The 15,369-nt window shown below is 34.9% G+C and overlaps 1 protein-coding gene across 1 annotated transcript in view; it reads left to right on the top strand.

The window, feature by feature from the left end:
* PKN2 (protein kinase N2) overlaps positions 1-15,369 on the top strand; it is a 132,008-nt gene that overhangs the window by 51,439 nt on the left and 65,200 nt on the right. Inside the window, exon 3 of the mRNA XM_082688584.1 lies at positions 11,876-12,030. Coding sequence (XP_082544710.1) covers positions 11,876-12,030 — 155 coding nt within the window. The remainder of the gene's footprint in view (positions 1-11,875; positions 12,031-15,369) is intronic.

A 15,369-nucleotide genomic window follows, 5' to 3' on the forward strand; every position in this document is an offset into this window, starting at 1 on the left:
GGAGAAGCAGGCTCCCTGATGAGCAAGGAGCCTGATGTGGGACTCAGTCCCAGGACCCTGGGATCATGACCTGAGCTGAAGGCAGATGCTTAGCTAACTGAGCCACCCAGGCATCCTGGGAGCAGTTTATTCTTAAAATAATTTACAAGTATCAGGTGAAAACCAGAATGTTGGTAAGTAAACAGTAGCTAAGACTTTAGATGGAAGTTTGTGCAAGAGGTAGATAAATGGTAAGCTAGTGCTTCAGTGTATTACTTTGATTAATTTAAATGTGGCTAGGTTTACTTCCACTATATTTCCTCTTAATTTTTTTTTTAATAAAGTAAATAAATAGTCCTTGTTCCATAAGCAGACATCCTGGCTGTACACGTACCATTTCATGAATATTGAGCACTGAGAGTCAGCTGGGTATGAAACAAAGATCAAAGACTATATGACTTGAGATTAATCCAGGAGTTGTGTGATTATATACCACTTATGTCCCCTCTAGGACTTGTTTTTCTCATTTGTATAACCTGGAGGATGGACTATATATGCCCTTTCTAGGGTGTTTCGTGAATAAGGTGTTTTAATAGCTTGATGAAAGGTCAATTATGAGCATGTAATCTCTTCTGATTGTGACCATGAAACCTCTTTTTAGAGATAAAGTAAAGTCTGAAATTTTCTTGGGTGAGGGAAGACTCAAGGTCAGCTACAAGGTCACCTCCTAAAGAAGGAAGGAACCAGTTTAAGGCTGTGGACCTTAAGTAATCAGGAACCTTTTAAGCATATGGATTGCTCTTGTGTTCTAAAACTCTCATTCATCTTGGAAGACAATTGCTCAGTTGTGGTTTTAGAAAAAATACTGAAAGCACCGAAAATAGCATATCTGTTGCTCGACATATTGTTGGCAAAACTACTAACAGATTGAGTTTTTACTAATTATTCTGGCTCTGGAGAATCTCAGCCATAGGGATAGTTTAACCGCATTGTATTTTCTGATGACTTCCAAAGCAGTACACCTGACTAAGCTCTTTCATTTTCTTACTATTTTGTCCCTCATCCTTTGAATAATACCTGGATAGATATGATGTAATCAGTTCTCTGTGTTAAATTCCCTTTATTCCCTTTGTTCAAAATGCCTAGTATGGTTTCTGTTTATCAACTAGACTGAATGGTTTTCCATCTTCCCAATACCATACAACAAACTGAGAATACTAGAACTCCAACCTGCTTAACTCCACTTAATTTGTGTACCATTCCTGTCCAAATTCTAGTTCTATCATTTTATCTTCATTTCTACAAATTAGATCTGATTATTACTTTATTTAATCATTGTTGGTTTTTAATTAACCACATATTTATCATTTTTTTTTCCCCTCTGTTCCACTTTCCTGAATCTGAGATTTGCATATTGCGTCAGTTATGAGAAATTCTTAGCTCCTGGTTTTTGTTTTTTGTTTTTTTGAGTATTGCACCTCCTATGTTCACTCCACTCTTTCATTTTGGGAACTCCAGTTAGATGCATGGTAATTTCTTCAGGGCTATCTCCATTTCTCTAATACTCTTTCACCTGTGTCTAGTTTGCTCTTGAGCCCATATATTTCTAATTTCTGTTACATATTTTTTACTACTTCTAGTTTTGGTAATTTTTAATAGTCTTGTTTTGTTAATCTTGGTACTTTTTGATAGTCTCTTCTCCTGGCCATTCTTTTGATACTTTTTAAATTTAGTTTTACATATTAAATATACTTTTTCATATTCTATATTAGAGAATGACAGTATGTGAAATTTTTGCCATGCTACTCCTGTAGCTTTTTTCCTCACTCAGGGTGATTTTTTTTTCTACCTGATCTTTGTGATTTATAATTGTGTGCACATTTTCACTGGAACTTAACCTGTGGAGGTTCTTTCAGGTCTGAATTTATTTATTTATTTATTTACTTATAGATTTATTTTAGGGAGAATGCACAAGTGGGAGGGGTTGGGGAGGGAAAGAGAATGGCTCGAGCCTGATATGGGCCCAATCCTGTGACTCTTAGATCATGACCCGAGGCAAAACCAAGAGGTGGTCCAGCTGACCTCGCCACCTAGGTGCCTCTAGGTTTGAATTTTTTCAAAGAGGATTTGCATTTCTTTTGGTAAGATGCTTGGAAGCATTATCAACCTGTGGCCCATTAAAATAAATTTTGGGGACCATGTAGATAGTATGATTTCCTGTGTCAAAGCTAGATGAGGGCAGTAGGAATGTTTAAAAGATACCATTTTTTCCCACAGTCATCCTAAGCCAAAGGCAAGTCAGCAGATAATTCAGCCATTATGGATGGCACCTTATAAGCTGTCTGTCTTTAATTAGGCTTTTTCTGATTTCATTGCTCACTTTGTAGGTTTCTGCCACAGCCCTTTCTTGGGCTCTTATTAAAATCCAAGCTTTATTCCAACAGGATGATGAGAGTTTAACAAGTCTCTTTTTATCACAAAAGCAAAAGCATTCTCAGAAAAACAAAGCTAAAGATGTCTTTCTCCTATCTGCCCTGGAATTGGGTCACATGCGCCATGTACTGACTTGTCCAAGTGAGACTGAGAAATTTTGTTTTCCCTCTTAACTTGCCTCTTATTTAAGCAGGAGAGGAGATTGAACATGGAGTATGAAGTTAGTACTTAAAGATTACAAATATTTTCTAATTCTGTAGTTTATTTTAGGTGTCTCATAGCACTTTGATTTTTGTTTTTGTTTTTTTAGAGTGGGGGTGGGAGGGATAGGCAGAGAGAGAGAATCTTAAGTAGGCTTCATGCCCACCATGGAGTCAGATGCTGGCCAGGCTTGATTTCACAATTCTGAGATCAGGACCTGAGCGGAAATCAAGAGTTGAATGTTTAACCTCCTGAGCCACATAGATACCCCAGCACTTTGAATTTTATAGGTGGTTATCTTTTTTAAAAAATTACTTGGGTGAAATTAATTTAAGATGTTCTCCATTTAACATAATTTTCAAATTTATTGACATAATTTATAACATCTGTATCATTCATTTAAAGTCAGCATATATCTCTAGTAACATTTGCTCTTTCATTTCTCATACTGGTATGTTATCCATTTTTATTCCTTGACCACTTTTCTTAGATTTCTCTTGTTATTATTCTGCCCCTTCAAAAAAAAAAAAAAAGAAATCTTTACTGATCTTTTCTTTTGTGTATTTGATTTTATTTTGTTAATCTCTACCCTAATCTTTAGTACTTCTTTCTCCTGGTCTCTTTGGAATGTCTTGGCTATTTTTTTTAAACTAACTTGAGACAGATGCTTAGAACTTTAAAACTTATTCTCTTTCCTAATATATGTTTTTAGGGTTATGAATATCCTCTCAGTATTGCTTAACTGCATTTTCCATATGTAAAAATTTTTAAATTTATTTTTCTTTTTATATAATTGATATGCAACATTATATAAGTTTAAGGTTAACAATATGTTGGTTTGATACATTTATATATTGCAACATGATTATCACTATAGCATTAGCTGACGGCTTTATGAAGTGATTGTCTCTTTTTTGTGGTGGAAGCAATTAAGACCTAGTCTCTTAGTACCTCTGACATTTATAATACAGCATTGTTGTTTATAATCACTCTGCTGTGCTTTAGATCTCTAGGACCTACTTATTTATCAGTTCCAAGTTTATGCCCTTAAACAACACATCCTCAATTTTCCCACCTCCAGCATCTGTTAACCATCATTTTACATTCTATTTTATATTTTAGCTATTTTAGATTCCACATGTAAGTGATACCATACAGTATTTGTCTTTCTGGGTCTGACTTACCTCACCTAGTATTATGCCCTCAAAATCCATGTCACAAATGGCTGAATAATACATATTCCATTTTGTGTGTGTATGTATACATACATACATAGGTACATACACCCCCCACATCTTTATCCATATTGCTGTTGTTGGATCTTTAGGTTATTTTCAGATGTTGACTGTTGTGAGTAAATGCTTCAATAAACATGGGAGTGCATATATCTCTTCGGCATGTTTTTATTTCCTTTACGTATATACCCAGGAGTGGGATTGCTGAATCATGTGGCAGTTCTATTTTTAACTTTTTGAGGAAACTTCATACTGGTTTCCATAATAGCTAAATGGGTTTACATTCCCACCAACAATATACATGGGTTCCTCTATCTCTAAAGCCTTTGGGGACACTTGTTACCTTTTGTCTTCTTGATGATCTTTTGAAAAAAAGATCACAAGATTTGGAGATACACAAAATTTGTCTTGCCTATTACTGAATGCTAATGTGGGCGAGACTGCTCCCATGTCCTTTGGCCTATGGTGCTGGATACCACAGATTTCACAAAGGCACTTTTGTTCATAGACGGATGTCTAATTTATTGTTTTAAAAGAGGGTGTACAGGGGTGCCTGGGTGGCTCAGTGGGTTAAGCCTCTGCATTTGGCTCAGGTCATGATCTCATGATCTCAGGATCCTGGGATCGAGCCCCACATCAGGCTCTCTGATCAGCCGGGAGCCTGCTTCTCCCTCTATATGCCTGCCTCTCTGCCGACTTCTGCCTACTTGTGATTTCTCTCTGTCAAATACATAAAAATAAAAAAATCTTTAAAAACAATTTTTTAAAAAAATAAAAGGGTGTACAAAAAGTAGGAACATCTATAACACCATGGTGCTGATACCACCTAAAGTTCTTATCTGTTTGAGATCATTTTCTCATTTTCATTGTGTCTCTGTTGTCTCATGAACTAGTTAAAAGTGTATTTTTTAGTTATTAAACATGAGGACTTCCCAGTTATCCTTTATTTATTGATTTTTTTTAATTAATTACACTGTAGTCCCTTGAAATTTGCTGAGACTTGCTTTATGTTCTGTGTGTGCCAAAAAATAATAATAATAATAACGCATATCCTCCAGTTGTTGGGTGTTATTCTTAGTATGTTTATAGGTCAAGCATTTAACTATGGTGTTAAAATCTGCATCCTTAACCTGGATTTGTGTTTACTTTATTCATTACTAAAAACACTGTAATTACTTAGTGGAATACAGAGTTATTGTTTTCTTTTTAATTCTGTCAACTTTTGCTTTCTTTTGTGGCCATGTTTTTGAGCACCTACAAATTTAGAATTGATTTATCTTTTCAATAGAAGGTGAATTGAGCCTTCTGTTAGTAAAATGAATTTCTTATCTCCAGAAATTTTTGTGCTAAAAGTGTCTTTTGCCTGTTATAGTTTGGGGGTTGGAATTGTTGATTGTATGGAATATTTTTTTCTACTCTTTTACTTTCAGCTTTTCTATATTACTGTAATTTAGATGTGTGTCCTGTAAATAACATATAGTTACATTTAGTTGTATAGTTTTTACCCAGATTAATCTTAGAATCAGTGTAAGATCTTTCTTTGTCTTTTACCTAGACCATTTACTTCATTTTATTTAAATGATTACTGATATATTTGGATTTATATTTTGTGATTTCAGTGTTTCTTCTTTCTTAGCATTTTTATAGTATTTTTAAACATCAGTCAATTATTTTGGAAATTTTGGTTAATTTAGACAACGTAAAATGCATGCTTATCAAAGACTATTGTTAATCATTGTCCTTACTCATCTCCACACAATTCAGAGGCCTTAGGATGCCTCTACTTACCCACATCTTGGCTTATCTGTTGTTGTTGCCTTATTTTTTATTCTAGCTTTCTTAAAACCCTTACATGACTTTACTGATTTTATATAGTGGTCATTTAAAGTTTCTGACATATAAACCATTTTCTGTGCTCTTCATTCCTTATTTCTCTTTTGATACACTAATTTGTATCAGTTTTAGAGCTTTCTTTTTAAGAGTTTATGTTTGTGACATTCTTTCTATTTTGATAATGTTTTAGTTTTTTCTTCATTCTTGCAAGGTATTTTCACTGAGTTTACAATATAACCATGATAATTACATCTTACAAAGAAACTATCATTCTGTCTTCTAGCTTTCATTGCTATTTTTGAAAAGTCTATTGTCAATCTACAGTGGCTTCTTTAAAGGTACCCTTTTATTGGCTACTGTTAAGATTTTGTATTTGGTTTTTTGAAGTTTTACCATGATGTGTCCAGGTATGGACTTTTTCCCATGTGTATGTGTGTATATACATATATAGATAGATAGATAGATTTCTGCTTGTGGTTGATTGGGTAGCTTGAATTTTACGGATTGGTATCTTTTATAAGTTCTGCAAAAATTGCCATTTTCTCTTCACATAATGTCTTCGAATCATTTTTCTTTTTTTCTCCTGAAACACAGTAAGTACATTTCATTTTTTGTTTTGTTGTTGTTGTTTTGCCCTCCATGCCTTTTAATGCCCTCCACCTGATTTTTAAACTTACTTATTTTTCAGTACGAGTCTGCTATTTTTCTATGTCTAATTTGCTGTTAAACTAATCCATTAAAATAGTTAAATCAAGATACCTGTAGTTTCAGAAGGAAAATAGACATGAAAATAGATCCTTGTAATACTGTATAATATATATTTCAATAGAGGGAAGAAAATATACTTTGGAGACACACTAGAAAGAGCACCTGAGCAGATGAGGGGATGGCTAGGGAAGGAAAAAGTAATGCCCTAGCTGAGTTAACAGTGGTATGGAGGAAGAAAAGTACATTGTATTTTGATGAATAGGAAGAGATTTTTTTTTAAAGCAAATTTTTTTGAATTTGACAAAAAACAGTAATGGAGACTTAGTGACCATAAAGTGCCTAGCTATGAAAGTGGGAATTTATTTGGGACCTTTTTGGTCTAATATATAAACACATTAAAACCTTGTTACTGAATTTTGTGTAACATATTTCAAATTATATCATGATGTTTAGATGTAATCGTTAGAAGTACAAATAATTCCTGTAATCCACCCCCCTCCCCAAAGCTGGTTTGGTAGTTATAGCAAATAGATGCAGCAAATGGAGATTTGACATGAGTCTTAATCGGGTATATTTTTTTAAAGTGGCAAAGTATGTACTTAAGAATAGATTCAACAGGGGCGCCTGGGTGGCTCAGTAGGTTAAAGCCTCTGCCTTCGGCTCAGGTCATGATCCCAGGGTCCTGGGATTGAGTCCCGCATCGGGCTCTCTGCTCAGCAGGGAACCTGCTTCCCCCTCTCTCTCTCTTTGCCTGCCTCTCTGCCTACTTGTGATCTGTCCCTCTGTCAAGTAAATAAATAAAATCTTAAAAAAAAGAAAAAAGAATAGATTCAACATTTGATCTTCTCAGTGTGGAAAAATAATTTCATTTTACAGAATTTTAAAAAGTTGCCTCTTTTGAAAGAAGAGAACATGGGGAGTTCTGATTATCCCTGTTTTAAAATATGTCTTACAATGAAGGAAAGTGTTTAACAAATATACGGGCCACCGTATGTTTAATAATGCTGTAATTTCCCATAACCCGTAAGAAAGGAAATGGGAGAGAAAAAAAGGAGTTTGTTGAAAGGAAAAATAGGGGGACAGCAAAGTGTTTCTCTAATTTCTCAATGAGTAAAAAGTAGGCTTTATAAAACTAGACATATCTAAGGTTAAAATTCTGCCTTGGCATACACTTTTGTGACTTGTGCAAATTACTTGATCCTTCTAACTTTTAGTTGTTTTTATTTGTAAATTGAGGTTATATTACAAAATTTCTGAGTTTCTTTGAAGACTAAATGAGCAGAAATACCAGCTACTTAACTGTGCCCTGTCATGTAATTTTATTGAGCCCTAAACATTGGCCTAAGCACTATACAGGCTTTATCTTCACAATAACCCGCAATTTGTGGCTGAGGAAACGGCAGCACGGAGTAAGTAAGTATATGATCAAGATCACACCAATAAGCAGTAGCCACAGGATTTTAACCTAGGCATTCTAACCTCCAGAGCCTGGACTCCTCATCATTATATTATTTCTCATGTTCTTATAATTCTTATTAAAACTGAGGATATACTTTTCCATAAAAACCATGTTAGATTTTATAATACTATTACAAATTTTTAGACTGTTAGAATCAGTGTCTCTTTCAGTGTCTTAGTACAACCTGTTTTAATGTGCAAAAAAAATTTTTTTAAAAGAATTTATTTATTTATTTGACAGAGATCACAAGTAGGCAGAGAGACAGAGAGACAGAGAGAGAGAGAGGAGGAGGAAGCAGGTTCCCCACTGAGCAGAGAGCCCAATGCAGGACTCGATCCCAGGACCCTGAGATCATGACCTGAGCTGAAGGCAGAGGCTTAACCCACTGAGCCACCCAGGTGCCCCAATGTGCAAAAATTTCTTATATAGCTTCTTTAACAGATTATAACCTAGCTCTTGTGTAAATGCTTGCAGAAACAGGGGATTTTATTACATTTTAAGGGTTCTGTTTCATTGTTAGATAACTTAAAATGTAAGGGATTTCTCTTTATTCTGTGATAAAAATGTTTACCCTCACTACCTTTATCTGTTTGTTCTAATTCTTTGCTCTGTGGGGAAATAGTAAGTGGATAGCTTCTTTCATAGACAGATATTTAAATATTTAGGCAAGAATCATTTTTCTTAAGGGGAACCCTCCTACATTGTTGGTGGGATTGCAAGCTGGTGCAACCACTCTGGAAAATAGCATGGAAGTTCCTCAAAAAGTTGAAAATAGAACTACCCTACAACCCAGCAATCGCACTACTGGGTATTTACCCTAAAGATACAAATGTAGTGATCTGAAGGGGCATGTGCACCCTAAAGTTTAAAGCAGCAGTGTCCACAATAGCCAAACTATGGAAGGAACCTAGATTTCATCAACAGATGAATGGATAAAGAAGATGTGGTATGTATATACAATGGAATACTTTGCAGCCATCAAAAGAAATGAAATCTTGCCATTTGCAATGACGTGGATGGAACTAGAGGGTAGTGTGCCGAGTGAAATAAGTCAATCAGAAAAAGACAATTATCATATATCTCCCTGATATGAAGAATTTGAGAGGAGACATGGGGAGTTTGGGGGGTAGGGAAGGAAAAAATGAAACAAGATTGGATCAGGAGGGAGACAAACCGTAAGAGACTCTTAATCTCACAAAAAAACACCTGAGGGTTGCTGCAGGGAGGGGGTTAGGGAGAGGGTGGTTGGGTTATGGACATTGAGGAGGGTATGTGCTATCGTGAGTGCTGTGAAGTGTGTAAACCTGGTGATTCATAGACCTGTACCCCTGGGGTTAATAATACATTATATGTTAATAAAAAGTTTAAAAAATTAAAAAGAATCATTTCTCTTTTTCGCCCTAGGCTAAGCATGATCAGCTATTTTACAGAAAACGCATTTCCACAACTGAGAGCCTTCTGTGAATGCATCCCAGTTCTTTTTTTTTTTAAATGTGCTTACTATAAGTTAACTTGATATGCCAAATTTTATGTGATTTCAATTTCTACAAGAAAGAAAGAAAATCTGACTGTTCAAAGATCTAAATAGACATAACTTTTTAGTCATTAGTATGAAGTGCAATTCATTTATAGACTCAATAGGAGATATGCTTACACTTTATACAGTAACTACTACTAGTTAATGTTTATTGAATATTTACTATGTACCATGCCCTTTTCTAAGTTCTTTACAGTTCTAAGTTCTTTATTAAATCACTGTAACCCTGCGTGCTTGATGCTATTTTTATTGTTTAACAATAATGACAATGAGGCACAGAACTGTTAAGAGGCTTACCATCTATTATATGGTTTGTACTAAATCTCAGTTCCAAAACTGAGATTCAAATGTAGGTACTCTTAACCACTATGATGCATATGTTTTAGTTTAGACTGATTCAACAAAATACCATATATTGGGTGGCTTAAATAACAGACATTTATTTCTCACAGTTCTAGAGACTGGGAACTGAGATCGAGGTGTCCGCAGGGTCAGAGCTCTGGTGATGGGCCTCTTCCTGGTTTTAGACAGCGTCTTTTCTCTGTATCCTTACATGAAAGAGAGACCATCCTCATGAACTAATTACCTACCAGAGGGCTCACCTCCAGTACCATCACATTAGGGTTTCAACATATGCATCTACGGGGACAAAAACATTCTGTCCATAACAATATGTTAAGTAGTTCATTTGTGAGCTTGTTCAGAAAAGTTATCTATACTTAATATTCATTTTTTAAAATAAGAATATGTCACTTATAGAGGTGCCTGGGTGGCTCAGTGGGTTAAAGCCGCTGCCTTTGGTTCAGGTCATGATCCCAGGGTCCTGGGATCGAGCCCTGCATCGGACTCTGTGCTCCGCAGGGAGTCTGCTTCTTCCTCTCTCTGTGCCTGCCTCTCTGCCTACTTGTGATCTCTGTCAAATAAATAAATAAAATCTTAAAAAAAAAAAAAAAGAATATGTCACTTATAAAATCAGCTTTTGGAGCAGCTCATTTATAATGTGGGGAATTCAGTTACAATAGAAACCTTTTTTGAATTTGAATCTCAGCTAGTAAATGTGACTGCCTGTTTCCTGCTGCATAAAATGTAGAGAAGTTATTTTAAGGATTAATATGCATACATATACATATTTGTGTGTGTATAATTGTACTATTATATATGTAAGTATGCATACATGCAGAGTCTAGTATAGTTGTTTACAAGGTTTTTAAAATGGTAATAAGGCAGCATAGCACAGCACTTAGTAAGGTAGACTTTGGTATGGAACTGACTTGCTAGATATATGACCTTGGGCCAGTTTCTTCACCACTCTGTGCCCTAGTTGTTTTTTTTTTTTTTTTTTTTTTTTTCCTATAATGTGGGTGCAGTGCTCATTATAGGGCTGTTTATGAGGATTGATGAGTTTATAGAACCCTTACATCAGGACTTATACTTTGTAGCATAGTATATAAATGATAAAATGGTATTTTATATCCATAACTAGCATAGCACCTGTATTTTTACAAGTTAATTAAGAAATTATGTTGAATTGTTTTTAAATTCATGAATTTTTTTAAAAGTACATAAAGCCAAATGTAAAATAAAATATTCATTAAAATCGGTTAGTCATACCATCTTTTATTGCACTTAACCCTGAAGCACAAAGGTTAAAGTAACTTTCAGTTCAGACAATTTTCCTGTGATTGCCAAGTTATTTATAACTAAACCAGGTTTAGTATTCTAGTCATCTAAGTTGTTTTTTTTTTAAGCAAGTGACCTAAGGTAGATAAAACACAAAATGATGAACTTCACTATGAAGAATTTTAATTATACAGTAAAATTAGAAGTGTTTCAATAATGGATTTGCCAAAATAATTAGAAGTTTCTGTTCAAAGTTATTGTTTTTATTTCAAAGTAGAAGCATCACTGTATGCTTTATGAGAAACCATGGACTTTATGTTTTAGATATACCCCTATCATCAATGTGGTATCAATCAATCCATGTCCTTGAAATACTTACATTGTGATTGAAATCCTCCTAGTAGTAAACAAAATGTGAAATCCTTTATGTGTATGTTTAAGTTATTACTATAAAGAATGCTGGCATTATATTCTATTTACAAATAATTACTTTAGAGGAATCTGTATAATGTTTAAATATGCCGCCTTCTTCAACCAGTCAGGTATTAAGTACAGATTTAGTATAATTGTTGAATAGATGAGTCAAATTATTTTATTTAATGTAAACATAATAGTGTTGGGAAGACTTTGGAGCAGTGATCTAATTCAGTTTCAAACTCAGTGTATCCCTGGCAGATGATCCTGCAACTCTACTTGAGTATTTTCTTGCCTTCAATTCTTGTATTATTGGTAAGCATAAGGAGATTCCATTTAGGTGACTTTCAGCTCATCTCAAACCCTATAATTCTGTATTCTTTGAGAATATCAGCTTCTAATTTTAAGCAGCAATTGGTCCTGCTAAGTAATTTTTACATACTATTTAATTTACAGATTGCCCAAGGACTCCAGATACTCCCAGCAGTGACCCTCGTTGTTCCACTAGTAATAATAGATTGATGGCCTTACAAAAACAATTGGATATAGAACTTAAAGTAAAACAAGGTGCAGAGAACATGATACAGATGTATTCAAATGGATCTTCCAAGGTAAGTACTATAAATGTAAGTGTATATAGCCAGTCCGCATTATTTACATATTCCATATGTGTGAATTCACCTATCTGATAAAACTTATTTGTCCCAGCATCCATACTTGTGACATTTTCACAGTCATTTGTGGGCATGCACAGAGGGCTGAAAAATGTGAGTTGTCTGATGTGCATGTTCAAAACTGAGGTCAGACAAGGGGCTCTACCTTCTTTAAGCTCTTACCCTGTAAACAAGTATCCTTTACATGGTCTGTTTAGTACCACAGTTTTTGCATTTTTGTGCTTACGGTGACTTTGCTGTTTAAACGTGTATTATGATTTCTAAGACCATTTTAGCTTCTAAATTTGAAAGTATTGACAATAAAACAAGTAAGAAACAATAGTTTTTAAAATAATATTTTTAGGGGTGCCTGGGTGGCTCGGTTGGCTAAGCATCTGCCTTCAGCTCAGGTCATGATCCCAGCATCTTGGTATTGCTTCTCCCTCTACCTGCTGCTCCCCCTGCTTGTGAGCATGCTGTCTCTCTCCGTCTCTTTCTCTGACAAATACATAAATAAAATCTTTTAAAAATTTTTAAAAAAATAACTTACTCCTACTAAAACCAGTTAAGAAAAATTTAGCTGTATGAGTAAAGGGTACACAGGAGCTCTCCATATTTGCAACTTTCTTGTGAATCTAAAATTGTTCTAACACAAAAGGTTATCTTTAAAAAAATTAAGACTCCAGGGGGTACCTGGGTGGCTCAGTTGGTTAAGTGTCTGCCTTTGGCTCAGATCATGGTCCCAGGGTCCTGGGATTGAGCCCCACATCTCCTGCTTCTTCCTCTCCCTCTCCCCTTGCTTGTGTTCCCTCTCTTGCTGTCTCTCTCTGGCAAATAAATAAATAAAATTCAAAAAAAATTTAGACTCTAATATTAGTTTTCTAGCGCTATAGACAGGTTTTCAGGAAACAACAAATGGAAAGACAGGACATTCTAGTGGGAGTGATTATTTGGAGTAGAGCTGTGGGTTCTTTTGGGAATCTGGAATGGGCATATAATTCCTAATTGAAAGTCATCTTATGGGGAGCAGTTGATACAAATAGGAATGTGTCCTTGTTCTGTGGTATAATGTAGAAGAGAAAGTGTTGGTTACCACTAAACCGATTGTTTTAAAGGTTCTTTCCAATCTAAGGTTCTGTAATTTTATAATTTCCATAAAGTCTTATTAGAAAGGTGGACTTATAAAATTTACCTTTGTATTCTCAACTAATTTAAAGATTTTGCCTCTGCAAATTAATGTTTCTTTCACATTTTAATAGATATTTCCTAAGTAATTTCAGAATAAAAGTTGTTAGGTTGTGTTTTGATTTTGTCTTGTTTTATTTAAGAATTTGAAATGGGGGATGGGGTAGAATTTTAACTTGGAGCTATGCACCCTGCTCACCCACCTAAGGAAATCTAGGAAGATAAAGAAAAGGGAGAAATGTGTATATATTTATAAATAAGATTTTTTTAAGTTTAATAATGAAAATTAGTTTATATGCCATATTGCAAATGAATTTTTAAATTATTTTTAGGGAAAATATTTGTTTTATACTTGATATATTACTTAGATGATATTTAATAGCATATTTTATTAACTGAACACTCATAGGGTGATAGTTTTTTTCTGTGTTATTTTTGATATTGACCTTTAGTTTTGAACATTTTTCATTTTTATCAAATGTTATTTTGGGCTTTTTTGGTTTTAAGGCAAATACTATGTTCTTGGAACTGTGAATGCATGATACTATGCTGGGTGTTTTAAAATTAAATTTATTCAGGAGCATGTGGGTGGTGTAGTCAGTTGTTGCACCAGTGACTCTTGGTTTCCGCTTAGGTCCTGAGAACAGGATCTGCTTGCAACTCTCTCTCCTTCTCCCTCTCCCTCTGCACGTTCTCTCCCTCTCCCTCTCCCTCTCTCTCTCTCAAATAAATAAGTCTTAAAAAAAAATTAAATTTACCTAGCTACCACCCCCTGGAGTAAGTTTTTTAAAAACAAAGTTGATGGATTAGATTGAGAGGTTTATGAACCCTTTGACATTAAAGCAAAAGTGAATGTGTATGTTGATAGATGAATGAATGAGAAGGCCATACATTACATTCTTAAATGGTCCATAATTGCCCCACTCCACTCCCAGTATGAACAGGTTTATGGAAATACTGGAAATAAAATAGATAACTTACGATAACCACAGGTCCAAAATGAACAGAACTATGAGCATCCTACTGAAACAACAGATAATTTTCTGCTAGCCATTTTTTCCCCCAAGATTTATTTATTTGTTTGTTTGTTTGTTTATTTATTTGAGAGTGAGTGAGTGATGGAGGCTGGAGAGGGAGAGAGAAACTTTAGCAAACTGTGCTGGGTGTGGAGCCTAGTGCAGGGCTCAGTCCCACAACCCTGAGATCACAATCTGAACTGAAACCAAGAATCATATGCTCAACCGACTGCACCACCCAGATACCCCAGTAGCTTTTTATTTTTAATTAGGGGATTTATTAGTTTGAGAAGGGATCAAGTAGAGAGGTTCAGCTGCTAAGTCTCTGAGGTAGACCTGCTAGTTATTTCTGTCTAGATTTGGTCTTGTTTTCATTTCTCATCTTTAAACTTCTCATTGGGTCAAAGTGTATCTCTGTGAGATTAGGGAAATTTATAAATTGTAGTTATGTGGAATATTAATTTGTTAAGGACTTAACAGTTTGATAGCTATTCTGCTGAACTCTGGAGTATAAATGTAATAAAGTTAATGCCTTATAACATAATAGGTACTAACAGATAACAAATATCCCACTTTCAAAAGTTCACTATCCGAAAAGGAAGTATCACATGTAAGTAATTACAGTACATAATAGTGGTATGTTCAAGTTACTTTAGAAACAGTGGATAAGAATCACTTAACTGCCAGAAGAAGTCATTACTCGATATGAGATTCGAGGGATGATTTGGAATTTAAAAGGGAATTACTTTCTAGGGAAGATGATGTGGGTAAACCCAGCAGATACAGAATAAGGAACTGTTTAATAGCATGGCTTATTCTAAGGAGTATAAGTGCTATTTATTGTATGGCTGTAGCAGAAACTCTGAGCTTATTTCTTATCCAAAATATCTGAAGTAGGTAGAATACACTTTTAACATTTGTAGTCATCTTCAGTGGAAGGCCATGCCCTCATGGGTGAACAAATCTCAATCTCCAGAAAAGCACATTTATTTTTGGGAAAAGTCTTCCAGGTGATTCCAACAAGACTTTTTTTTTTTTTTTTTCCTCCCTATTCCCCACCAGTAGAGCTTTAAGTGAGTGAGGTGTAGTGAAAGGT

This window comes from Mustela nivalis (assembly GCF_964662115.1).
Source record: "Mustela nivalis genome assembly, chromosome: 10".
Classification (NCBI taxonomy): Eukaryota; Metazoa; Chordata; class Mammalia; order Carnivora; family Mustelidae; genus Mustela; species Mustela nivalis.